Consider the following 13,366-nt stretch of genomic DNA (forward strand, 5'->3'; position numbering starts at 1 on the left):
CTAGAAGGTAAATACAGTAGATCACTAACCCCACAATAACCAATGAATAACACAAGCAGCTATTTAGTGAACTATGTATGCCTCATTTTCCATTAGGAAGAATGGGACATAGCCAAAAGTACAAGATAGACCAAATTTGTTCATGAACAAGACTCACTTAAACACTGAGCCGGAGATCTACTGGCAAAGCTAATATTAATATAAAAAAACTGGAGTGACAGAAAGAGGAAGACGCTGTGTGGATAACATGTCAGGAAACAGGTCTGTACAAAAACAGCAGATCAACCAACCAATGAAAACAGGAACCGACAAAATCAACTGGAGTTAAATAGTTTTTCAGCCTTTCTTTCAGTAGATTTCAACATCCAAGATCAACAAAATGAGGAGCTTTCTTCTTCTCCTCTTCTCACTAATGACAGGTAAAAAGATTTCTGCTGCCTGATTCCTGATATTAGAGATTTTATAGAAAACTGTTACAGCCTCTTAAGAAATGAACCACTTTCAATACATCCTGTGGTGTGGATTCAGCTACAATTGTTGTACTTGTTTACTTTAACAAAGGTCACAAAAGTTGTTCTGGTTCACAAAGTAAAACTAACAGGGTCAAATAACTGTCTTCTAAATTTAATACTAATTTAAACATATTGATTGCTTCTCTAATTCATCCAACACCAAGATGCAACATATAGTGTGTTAATAAAAGGTAACTGCACAGGTAGTTGTTGTTTTCTTGTGAATATGCAGCTTTCAGAGCTGATGTTTTGAATTTGATACAACATCCAGTCTTTTATTGAAAAAATCTGGCAAAAAAACTTTGCGTACAGGAAATAATGCTCTTCTAATTCATTCCTGTTGAATAAGACGTACATGTTTGGTTTCTAAAACGCGGAGAGAACACAAGCAGAAGTGAAAGTAATGTAGTGATCACAGCTGTCACCCTGTTTATTTTCTGTATATAATGTTATGGCAAAATTATGAGTGATTGAATGATTCATTGTTGTCACCTAAAATAAATCATCAATAATTGATTAGTCAGTTTAATTCTTTTTTTAAGAAAACAAGTCAAAATGTTCTGACACCAGCTTCTTAAATGTGAATACAACTGAAAACTGAATATCTGTGGGTTGTGGACAAAATAAGATATTGTGCTTTGGTAAAAAAAGTTAATCAAAATTTCTTTTTACCATTTTCTGATATTTTATAAACCACATTGAATGACTATATTAAACAATACCTGTTTTAATATTATCACTTCACATCAACCTCATAATCGTTCCCTTTTCTCTTTATGAGCAATAGCCAAAATCACAATAACCAGGACATCATAATACACCATTTAATGTATGAATACTCTTGTTCCGCAGACACCAGGGATGCACTTTCAAAAAGGATGAGGAAGGTAATTGTCCAAATCGAAAGTCCAAAATAGAAAAGTTAATAATAAAGTAATATAATGCAAATGGTACAATCAACATTTTTTAAATACCTCAACGACTCAACAATTCCGGGATTTCTCTGTCATTCGGCAGGTTTCAGTGAAAAGGGCCTCACAGATGCAGACATCTACAGTCTTAAAACTTAAGTACAGACTGATTTTACTGTTGTATCTGAAACAGGTCCTTTCCCCACAGTGTCACCCAGCGTCTGACGGGCACAGGGTGCTTGTTAAGTCTCTTAATTGCATCCACGTTTCTCTCACCTGCATCTTTTCCTTGCGTCTTAAGTGCAATTTATACTTCTGCGTCAAATCGCCGTCGCCTGACGTGCACCTCCTCAAAAATGTAACTACTCGTCGAGTCGACACGGACCGTAAGCTCTGTGATTGGTCAGCTGGGTAGCCTCGCGATGCCTTCGAGCCGACCGGAAGTACCCCACGCTTTTAAGTAACATTTACTAGCGGCCAAAACGGCAGCTGTAACACAGTGAATCAATATATTTGACAGTTGCAACCCGAGCGACATGACTCATTTCACTATCAGAATGTGATCCATTCGGTCGGTAACATTTGAAAAGGCTACACGAGCCGCACGTTTACAATTTTTCCCCCATTTACGTTAGCGGAGCGCTAAACCGGAAATTAGCCTGCTCGGCTGGCTAATGTCAACACAGTGGATGCTGTAGCGCTGCTGCCGACTAGTGTTTGGGGGTGTAATTGCAGAATGACGGACAGACCTACGCACAAGTATAAATGCGCCTTTAGTCCTGCAGGGCCTTTCTCATTTCCAGAATTTCTGCCTCCTTACCTCCTCGATCCTCAACTACTTGCGGCGCATCTTAGTCCCTCCCACCCAAGATGTGAGCTCGAGGAGTTGAGGAGGAGACGCGAGGAGAGAGGAGTCCAGGAAACAGGCATTTAATGAAATGAGATGTCCTTTCCTCAGAGCCATCATTTTAAAGTGACGTTAATTACATATGACCTGTTGCGTAGCTGCATCAGAGCTGTTTTTAGCATTAAACACTTAATTTTCTGCATTCTGGTGAAAGTTTCTACACCAATTCTTGCCTTTTCTGCATCAGTTTACGGAGGAAATGTTTTTATCTAGGCTATGGCAAAGGAATCACAAAACTCAGGCAACAGGTAACTATTTAAAATATAAATATACCAGAATATAATTCAGCCTTTGCCTGGCTTTCAAGCATTCTATATTTATTTTTCTTTCATGATTTAGTCTTCCCTCTTAGTTGTGTCTTTGTTTGGGGAAGTTCCCCTTTAAATGTGGCTCCTTTTCACCTCAAGGATAAATTAATTCAGTTTGAAACTTCTGGACTGAACGTTCAAAACTTTATGCATCTATCCCACATATCTGTGTAATCAGAAAGATTTCTATGAGAATAACGTCATCATTTAATAACAATTCACAATTATTTTTTTTAAATCTCTCCGCCCTATAATCTGCTGTTCATGAATCTCAGACAAACACAGAACCAGTTTGGGACTGTATAGATGAGACCTGTGCAAAACCAAACTAACTGAAAACACAGATCTCACGTTATCTCACGCAGCTCTGTGCAGCTCACATTCCCAACAGAGCAAGGCTATAGATTATACATTTTTATATTGCAAAACTTGACCAGTTACGTTACCCGATCACAAACTGTCAGCCACTCAGTGTGCGAGACCGTGTTCGCTTGATTCCTGTCACAGCGTCCGTCGGTGTCGCATCAGCTGGGTCATTGTAATCGCGCAGAGTCGACGCTATCAGTTATAGGCTACGTTAGTTTTTCCAATGCCTGAGAAAATTGATGTGTGGCGTGTGAAAAGTGTCAATTGCATTGAGTTGGCAGCTCTGCTGATTTCAATAGCTGATAGCCTGTTATAACGTCCTGTGGTTGCTGGGCCCCCGAGGGGTGTGGCCCCTGCTGCGGCCGGTCGTCATGTATACAGTCACTGACTTAGGTTTAGGTACTAACATTTCTGATGGTTATGTTAAGTGTAGGGGGCTTCGGGGGGATGTCAACACCTTTAACAAGAACGTAGCTAACTTCCTCATACGTCTCTCATAGAGACGCTGAAAGGTACCTTTGGCGTCAACTTACTACGTTTTGTCACTTTTTCTGAAATCGTTGGTGTTGGACGCCCTGAGATGAGAACGGTCTGGGATTTTCAGTCCGAGTGTTGTGTGTTCGGTCCCTCCTTGCGCAAACATATATAACTATGAAGAAACTGCTGCATCAAACATACTCACAGTGAAGCATGTGCTGCAGTGTGTGCGTCCCAGCTTGGAAGCTTATTTTCATTTCCCCATCATCTCCAGGCAGAGAAAGTGCCTGCACTTCTTAATCAGGGGGATTCAATCACACGTTTCCTGATGACTATTTCAGAGGTGTGTTAAGCACGCCATAAACTGTTTTTAATGTCTTTCAGAACGTTTCAAAGTAAAAGCCGTCAATTTATCTTGAAATAAAGCATTGCTGCAAAAAACTTTCTTGCACTTTTATTTTACAGGCACAGTCACTTAAAGGGGCATTATGAAGTTTTCAGCAGCCACTAGTGGTGTGGTTATAAGATTGTAACCAGGTGTGTGCTCGTACGCGTCCAAATCCAAAACACAACCGCTTTTATACAGAAATCCTGCAATGAATGCAGAAACACTAGCATGCAGGCTGTGGCTTTTCTCCAGACAGGCTCTGTTACTTCAAAGTTCCCAGCTCAGTGGCAGCTCAACACCAGCTCAGTAAGTTACCTTTCATACAGTGGCGCAATGTGAGAATGGCTATAGAGAGACAGGGAGACATCACAACATGCTGGGAACTCCCAACACCCTGTTCCAGTAATATTTTTATCAGTTCAACTAATCCATGCTCGTTGCATGATAATGTTACATTTACTGCGTTTAACCAGCATGCTACATTATTAGCTTGCCTGCTGCTTTTCAGTAACTATATTTACTATCTGTGTACTTACTATTGAACCTTATGAAGCAAACAGCGGCAGGTCCGCATGGAAAGAATCAAAACTGAAAATAAAGTTCTGAAAGGCTGTGTTTGAAAACTCAAAATCTTACCAAAAAAAAGTTTTGCAAGAATGAAAAGTAAGATTTGCAGGCTTGCTAAATGTTTTTAAAAAATAAAATCTCTGCAAACATTATGTTGTTTTTGAGTTTTCACAGAGGAAAACCTTTCAGAATTTTATTTTCAGTTTTGATAAATGGCAGGATAGTCTTCCCATATGTCCGAGCTAATGTAACGTAGTGTGGCTGGCTGCCCCGTCTGTCTCACTATAGGCTACAAATCGCTCCAGATTTGCTTTTCTCTGTTGCATCATTTCTTGCAGGCTAAATCAACACTTTGACATAATGTCGAAGTGGTTCAAAGGACAGTAATATCGGCCGCGTTAGTTGTGTAGTAGTGAACTAATGTGGAAAGCCGACCCGGTGTCCTCACATTAAAAGCAGAATAGTGGCTGATGCAAGCAACAGAGACAACAGGCATGTGCATCTTTTTTAAGTGAATTTTGAGCCCACTGACAATAAGGCAATGAAAATTACTTTATTTATTAATAAGTAATTGCCCATTTAAGAGGAAGTGATTGTATGAGTAACTGTTTCAGCATCAGCCGCTATGAAAGTGAAATTTATTTATTTATTAAATTTGGCCTGCAGGCTGCCTATTGCTGACCACTTTTTGTGAAACCAAAAAAGTGCAGGGAGGCGACACATCGGCCCCTATGAACTGGTACTGCGCTAGTATATATAAATTATAAGAACGCAATGCAAATCTAATGAATCAAATGGGATTCCAAAACTTATTCTTTGAGTTTTTTATGTGTAGAGGCACATATCAATCAAAACATTGTTGGTAAAAGATTTAATTCAGCTTTCATACATGTTAAGTTTGGTGTCATTATTCAAATAACCAAAATGGAAATTAATCTGCTGGAAAGATAAAAATTTCAGTAAAATCAGATGTAACATGATTCAAACTTTACCATGACAGTGACGATAGGCACTGAAAGTCTAATATGTTGCATTGATAGAGAGCTAATTAATCGTTTCAGTGTCTGACATAATGAGGACCTTTGCCTTTGATCTACAGGTTGTGAGGCCCGAACTGTAGTGAGGGGATGCCCACAAGGATGGGTTGAATTCACCTGGAAATATCCAAAACCAAATGGAAAACATCAAAGTATTGATGTAGTTACTCCCAAAGGAACTATACGATGCACTAAAAAGGGTGTGTGGGGAAAGAAAACAGTTTTCCTGGGCCATGAAACAAAACAAAAATATCTCAGGGTGGTTATGAATCAACTTGAAAAGAAGGACCTTGGGAAGTACAAGTGTGAAGTACAACCTGACTTATTCCATTACGCAGAGGAAGTGGAATTAGCCTTTGGTAAGAGACACTCACTTTTTATTTAAGTCCATTCATTGGACCCAGTGTTTTTACATAACATAATTAAAATATATATAAATTATAAGGATCCCATATAAATCTAATGAGATTTTAGAAACATATTATCTGCTTGTTTTTGTTGTGTATAGATGCGCATATCAATCAATACATTCTTAACAGATTCAATTCAGCTTTCATAAGTTTGGTGTCATTATTCCAAATTTCCATAGTATTTGACTCCAATTCCACATTCAGTAAAGTCACTTTCTATTTTAAGTCATCATCTACTTAGATAACCAAGAATGGAGATCAAATTGCGAGTGATTGTGGTGATGTTGCAGGACATGCACTTCCATCACGTGTTAGCACAGTGTCAGTGTTAGATTTCACATTTTAACTTTCTTTTTTATTTGCAGAGACATACGGCTGCCAGAATCAATTTAATCAAACTGTGTACAGAACAGCTAAAACCACCATCACATGTGATTACACAAGAAACAAATACAAGTTCTTCTGCAAACAGAACGGTTCAATCTGTGAGGATATTTTATCAACAAAATCCCCTCTGAAGTCAAACGGGACATTCACTCTCACAGAAACCAACAGTAGCTTCAGCGTGTCCATCAGTAACGTGTCCTCACATGATGCTGGTGTCTACTGGTGTGGAGTGGAAACACATGAAGGAAGTTACAGAACTGCTCTCAGAAAGATACAGCTGGAGGTTAAAGGTGAGCAGCACACATCTGACACTGTTTAGTTTTGATTTACTCCAGATGACTAAGGTGTCTCTGAAAATTGTTGTTAAATACAATCACTGAAGTGCTGCTTGTCTTTCTTTCTACAGCTACTATTACCAGATTCACAAAGTCTCCAACTGTAGGACAGAATCTCACATACTATTGTCTAAATCAAAATCATGCTCCGACAAACATATTCATCTGTAAGGGAGAAGATCCATCTATATGTCGACCTCTAGTAAGCACAGCACAGCCCAACAAGAACACTGGGAAGTTTTCCATGGAGGACAAAAACAAGAGAAATATCACCATAACAGTGAGAGAAGTAACAATGAATGACACTGGGACATACTGGTGTGGAGCAGAAAGCACTGACAAAACACGCAGCAACAAATTCTTCCACAAAATGGTGATGACTGTAGGTGAGTGATGCTATTTTATTGTGTGGATGTAATCTGACCCTGGTTCAGATTGTAGGAGGATTACTGATGGATGACAAGCATGAAAAGAAAGCTATAGTAATTATTGATTAATGCTGGACTTTTATTTCATCTTATAAAGTTCCATTTAGCTGCTTCAGTTTCAGGGTCCTGATATTGTTCATGCTGGCTCACTGTCATGACTTACTGGGGCACTAAGAGAATGAGGCAGTCGTTAATGTAACACCTGTGCTTTTCCTGAGATCAGACAGACATTTCACTCACTGTAACATGAAACATGTCTTCATGGTTTCAGTTAAAAACTGAGTTAAAATTTTAACAATCCAGGCAAGAGCATCCTATTAGACCTGTTCTATTAAATACTAAATATCACTATGATGATTATTTTGGTCAATATTGAGATCACAATCAACACAATTAGTCATTGACTTTAGAAATATTGACCTTTTTAAAACAAAATTAAACAGTGGATTTCCTTGAAGTTTAAATACAACTCATCTGAAAAACAAAAAAGTAATACGTTCAGTGACTTCAAGGGCTTCACCGTGTCCTGTCTTCTGTTTTCTCAGTATTGAACTGCTTGGTGACCAGCGACACACTGTCTGATCTGAGCATGATATACATTATTATTTGCACAAGTTTTTGGGACTGCTACAGTGTGTAATGATCGTGTAACAGCTTAATTTTACCTTTCTTATTGACCAAAAGCTCTCTGCCCATCATCTTGGCCCGCGCTGAACATATAGGCCACACTGGATTAATTATACAAGTCAAAACAAGAGCATCATTGCAAAACAGAATGCAATAATTTTATCTTGATTATCTTGTTTTTATTGGAAGCCAAAATCACAGTTGAAATTAGCAGAAGAAATCAGACCCTTCATACTTTATCTGAAGAAGCAAACTGTTCTCATTAAATTCTGTAATTTGTTTTGTAAAATAAGCCACTAGATAGTCAGCTGTGATATCCGGTTACTGACTGATTCAGTCTGTAACGACATCACCTGATGTTGCTATTTATGCTCCTGTTTTCACTTCCTGCACATGTTCAGAGCAGCAGCTGCAGTTATGTGACATCAGAACTGTATCAGCAACAACGAAAACCCTCAACAACTGATCACTTTTATCACCACAATTAGTTGTTGAGTGTTTCACTATGCATGTTTTATAATTCAGCCTTTAAGGGTAGGTTTGTCATTTTTAAGTCTTAAAACAGTACCTATGTTGCTGGATGTACGTTGACAGTGTTACTGTTCACTGTAATTGTGATCCATTTTTGCCGTGAAGTGAATTCTGTCAGAAAGCCAAAAAGAGCATTTCCCAGAATGTCAAACTGTTTATTTCAAAGGCTGTTACACATTAATAGCAGATGTTTTGAACTGTCACAGCAGGAAGAGCACTGGTGTTAATAACATTAATGATTCCATTCTTTTCAAGTGTCCCAGTAAGTCATAAAAGTGAGTCAGCATGAAAAAGTTTTTTTCCTGTATTTTAAGTCAAAAGTTAAACTTTCATGTATTCTAGATTAATTTTATATAAAGTGATAAGTTTCAGGCCTTTCTTTGTTTTTATTTTGATGAATACAGCTTATAGTTCATGGAAATAAAAAATCCATAACTCAAAATATTAGAATATCAGTATAAAGAATATAAAATACACAAATCTAGACCTTCTGAAAAGTTGAACAGTTCAGAAAATGTCCATTTATCCGCTCAATGCTTGGTCAGGGCACCTTCTGCATGAATTACTACATCAATGCAGCGTAGCATGGAGGTAATCAGCGTGTGGCCCTGCTGAGGTGTGATGGAGGCCCAGGTTTCTTTGATAGCAGCCTTCAGCCTGTCTGTATTGTTGGTCTGGAGTCTCTCATTTTCCTCTTGACGGTAGCCCATAGATTCTCTATGTGATTCAGGTCAGGCGATTTGCCTGGCCAATCAAGCACAGTAATGATGACCATGGTCATCTAACCTTGGTTGAGTTCGTCTGGCAAGCCTATAACACAGAGCCCACTAAAAACGTCTTCTTGATAATTGATTTTTCAGTATCACCAGCAGTATCACAGACATCATCCACATTTCCTGTTTCTTCAACCCAGTCAACTACTGTGTCTGCTGAGAGTCGTGGTAGGAGAGCACACTTGATATCTTAAACCTTCTGCTGCAGAAGAGCAAGAGATGAGAGGAGAAATGTTTAAAAATCTTCTAAAATGTCCACTTAAATTCCTCAACACAGCTTTGGGTGATGATGACCAATGTTGAGTAATTTTTAAACAAGTAAAGGGCTGTTATACAATAGACCGCATTCACAGCAAAGGCTTTAACTTGTCACAGAAGAAAAGCACAAGTGTAAATGAAATTAACGACGGCAAGCGAAAGTCATGACAGTGAACAACACCAGGACCCTGAAACCAAAGCAGCTAAATGAACTCATTCATTTAATTATTTCACCTGTGCTTTTCCTATTGTTACGTGTTAAAATGTTTATGTTCAGTAAAGTGGTATTGGCACACATTCACTAAACTTATTTTTTTGATGTATTCGTTATTTATTTTCCAAGAGTCAGAAAATGAAACTGGAGGCCAAATTTTTGTGCTAGAGGTGGATCAATAACAAACCAAAGATAAAAGAAAATTAAGATTGTTGTGTGGAATCTGACCTCCAAGTCTGGTCTAAGATTTTTTTTGTCTATTTGTCTATTTTCTTTTGTTTTTGTCAGTATCATTAACAGAATCAACAACATCATCCACATCTCCTGTTTCTTCAACCCAGCCAACTACTGTGTCTGCTGAGAGTCGTGGTAAGAGAGCACTTGATATTTTAAACCTTCTGCAGCAGAAGAGAAACTTTTTTAAAATTAATTTTCTGTAAATGTCTTCTTAAATTCCTCAACACAGATAGATCTGGATGATAACTTTCCATGTTGACTGTGTTTAAAAAGCAAATACATTATGCTTTATCTTGCAGGTGACTCTCAGGTCGTCATTACTATGATCGTCTGTGTAGCTGTGCTGCTGCTGTTGTTTGTGCTAATGTTGATCCTTATCTACAAACGTAAGAGCTATTATCAGTTTGTAGAAGATACACGCACATATTGTACACAGAAAACACATTCTCAACAGGTACATCCTGTGTAGGGGTTGTAGCATATCTACCTATAATTTTTAATACAAATGATGAATATTAATATTTCAGAAATATTAATTCATAAATCCTGGTTAGGGCACCACCGGAAATTCAGTTCGCCCAGGGTCTCCAGACTCCCTAGGTAATGTTAGGGGTTTAATAATTACAATTACAATTATTCCTAGTGATCAGTTAGTTGTAATTGCAGTCAATCTCATATCAAAGGACGTAAATCCTCCGTTACAGTGACCTGGAGCTAAACAATACACACACACAGTTCCTGAGATTACGGTGAAATTTATTAACTAACTAAAAGGTGGATGTAAATGTGGTTAAATATACATCAAAGAAATAATCAATGGCTAAACAAACATGATGCAAACAATGAGAGTGATGGGTTCAAGGTGAAGTCTGATAAATTTGAACAAACAAAGAAAACATAAAGCATGCGTGTCAGCGTGTTTTTTTGTCTAGGGCGTGTCTCAGGAGGAGGGCTTTGTTCCCCTGAGAGAGGCTGTCCCTTAACTTTATGTCTATTTGTGCGTATTTTAATCAAATATCTTCCCACAATCAAACCTTAAACGTCAAACAGTTACACCGCTCTTAGTTTTAAGCATTCGATAAAAAGGAAAGGAAAGTTACTTCTTACGTCTCAGTCATCCAGGTCATAGTTATCTTATTAATATTAGAATGGTTACCAGTTAAACACATTTTCAGGATTTCAGAATGAAAGAGACTTCACTCAATATTTCCTGGATAATATTGTTTGTTTCACATTCTTACTTAGAGAATACAAGCAAGTTACACAAACATGGCATCAGATTACGAACAAATAAGTACAGAGTTACACAGCAGAAGCTGCATTTCAGAACGATAGCATGTAATACTTAGTTTGTCCTCTTGGGGGAACTCTGGTTCCATGAGGAGACTGAAGATTATTTCTTTAAAACAATCATTTGCTCAGGAGCTGGGGAAATTAGTTATTTAACATTAAATTCGAGCTGGAAAATTAATCAAGTAGCACAGGATAACATTTCTGTATCATATCATTTCTAAAGAAAGGTTCAGAAAGTGTTGGGAATAAAGCATTAGTATAAACATCAAACAGACAGTCAGGAATGAAAGGAGCATCAGAGGAATGGATTAAGAGCACTGAAAATTTACTTCCTTGTGGTTCTTTTAGCTTTCAGACATAGTACTTAGAGAATAACGACATAGTAATTACTACTAGAATATAAGAGGCAAGCGCCACTACTAACTTAGCAAAGATTATTTAACTCAGCAGGTAATAGGCAAGTTATAAGGAGACAGTATTTATTTGTCTACACAAAGGAATTGAACACTTAAGGTCAGGCTGTCTGTTCAGGGTTGATATCTCAGCCCCCCTCCTCTTTCTCTCAGGGAGAGACAAAAAGGAATTTGGCATCTCCAAATTTATTTGATATAAAATGATCAAATCCACACTAGCTGTTCACTACAGGGTGATGAATAAAAAGTCCAAAGAAGACGTTAGGAGTGACTTGACATGGCATTTTTTTTTTTGTGATTGGAAGTTGATGTTTTTTTCTTTCATCTTTACTCATTTCTGATGATAAACAGTCCTATTCGGTGAAACCACACAATGTCCAGAGTGTAACCTACCTGGACAATACAGGTAGATTAGGTAGATTAAGAGACTGTGTAGAGTTTGATGAAAAGTGGTGAAATGAATCCACTTTTCTGTCCTTCCATTTGTTGATTTCTTTTTTGTTCTCTTCCTTTTCTTTCTGCCAGGATTTTCACATTTAATGAACACAAGAAAAGGAGCAGCAGCACAGAACATCAGAGAGGTCAGTGTATAAATGAATGTCTCAGTGTGTGGTGGTACTTTATAGGTGGAATTTAAATAGCTGAGAGAAATTGCGCAATAGCTGGATTACCCATCTCAAGTCTTGGAGTCTTGGCTAAAGAAAAAAATAATGTAAATAAATATTGGCCAATAGTGACGCAGCATTTTCACTCATGCAGTGACAGAACCTTGTTTTCAGGTGCACAACGATTCAGTTGTTAAACCGTGAAAACACATTACAATTTATCAGAAGCTGGTGTGGTACTGGGACAACTAACACAGCTAATTTGTCTTTGTTTTTTTTTTGTTTTTTTTAATTAAATCAGTTGGCTTTGTACGAACCTGTGCTGATGTTTGAACTAGTTTGTAAAACCAAATGACACCACAGTAAAATTAGAGGTCCTGGATTTAATCCTTCCTACTATTAACCTGTTTGTAATTTAACCAACAATGTTGAGCTCATTTTGAATGGGGAGAGTTTATTGTTAGGATTCAAAATAATGTGTTCAGACTGTATTTTTCACTTTTCCCTGGTAGGATTATGTCTACGAAGAGATACAGCAGCCCGTCCAGACTCCAGACTCAGGAAATAAGATGAACACGATTTATGCCACTGCCAACTTTCCCACAAACCCCTCTGCCTCGCTGCATTACTCTACCGTCAACTTCCAAAGCAGCTGTGACAGAGCTGGTGGTGAGGCAGTGATCCTCAAACCCAGCTCTGCTGCCGGCGAATATTCTACTGTGAAGCAAAGTGCAACCTACTCTACTGTCAACCAGCCGTCCAGCTCTTCAGAGGATCCTCTCTACGCAACAGTCAACAAGCTACAGCAGCACTGAGCAAAGATCAGCAGTCTCAGGAACAGGAGGAAGCATATATATTTTTCTTTAAATTCAAATTGAAATATACAATGTGTCTCTATAGAGTTGTGTAATTATTTGTTAATCTACTAAGTTTGGTGTTATTCTTGTTAAAAACAACTAAGATAGTTATTCTTATATATTCCACTTTTTAACAACAGATTTAACCAATGTCATATTTATATAAAAATGGTGGGGGGGGGGCACCAACCATTTTAAAACATAAATACCTGTAAAATTACAAAACTCTCTCTTGCTTCTGTGTTTTTTAACATCAACAAACAGCATGGCTCCACAAAACACAGACAGCGAGAGAGAGAGAGAGGAGTGCAGTGACACAAGTTACAGTACCACCGTCACAAACCTAGATTGAGAATGCAATCTTTAAGCTGACACAACCAAGCTCAGAACAAATGAGCCTACAGGGCCAAAAGCAAAGAGTAGTGAGCTCACCACCAATGAAGTCAACGACGCGCACAGACAACATTTTAGGGATCCAGAGGCTTTCTATAGCCACTTTCCACAGAGATCCTGCAATCAAAACGG

The 13,366-nt window shown here is 38.1% G+C and overlaps 1 protein-coding gene across 1 annotated transcript; it reads left to right on the plus strand.

Moving 5' to 3' along the window:
• The first annotated feature begins 305 nt into the window (after positions 1 to 305).
• LOC119885744 (polymeric immunoglobulin receptor-like) lies at positions 306 to 12,973 on the plus strand. The gene is made up of 8 exons (XM_038695961.1): positions 306 to 419; positions 5,536 to 5,832; positions 6,249 to 6,560; positions 6,677 to 6,991; positions 9,725 to 9,805; positions 9,973 to 10,059; positions 11,905 to 11,960; positions 12,497 to 12,973. The coding sequence occupies exons 1-8, from the start codon at positions 380 to 382 to the stop codon at positions 12,797 to 12,799; spliced, it is 1,491 nt and encodes a 496-aa protein (XP_038551889.1). The 5' UTR covers positions 306 to 379; the 3' UTR covers positions 12,800 to 12,973.
• The last annotated feature ends 393 nt before the right edge of the window (positions 12,974 to 13,366 follow it).

Source organism: Micropterus salmoides, unplaced genomic scaffold (assembly GCF_014851395.1).
Source record: "Micropterus salmoides isolate LMB-PRFRI ecotype aquatic unplaced genomic scaffold, ASM1485139v1 Ms_hic_scaffold_4, whole genome shotgun sequence".
Taxonomy (NCBI): Eukaryota; Metazoa; Chordata; class Actinopteri; order Centrarchiformes; family Centrarchidae; genus Micropterus; species Micropterus salmoides.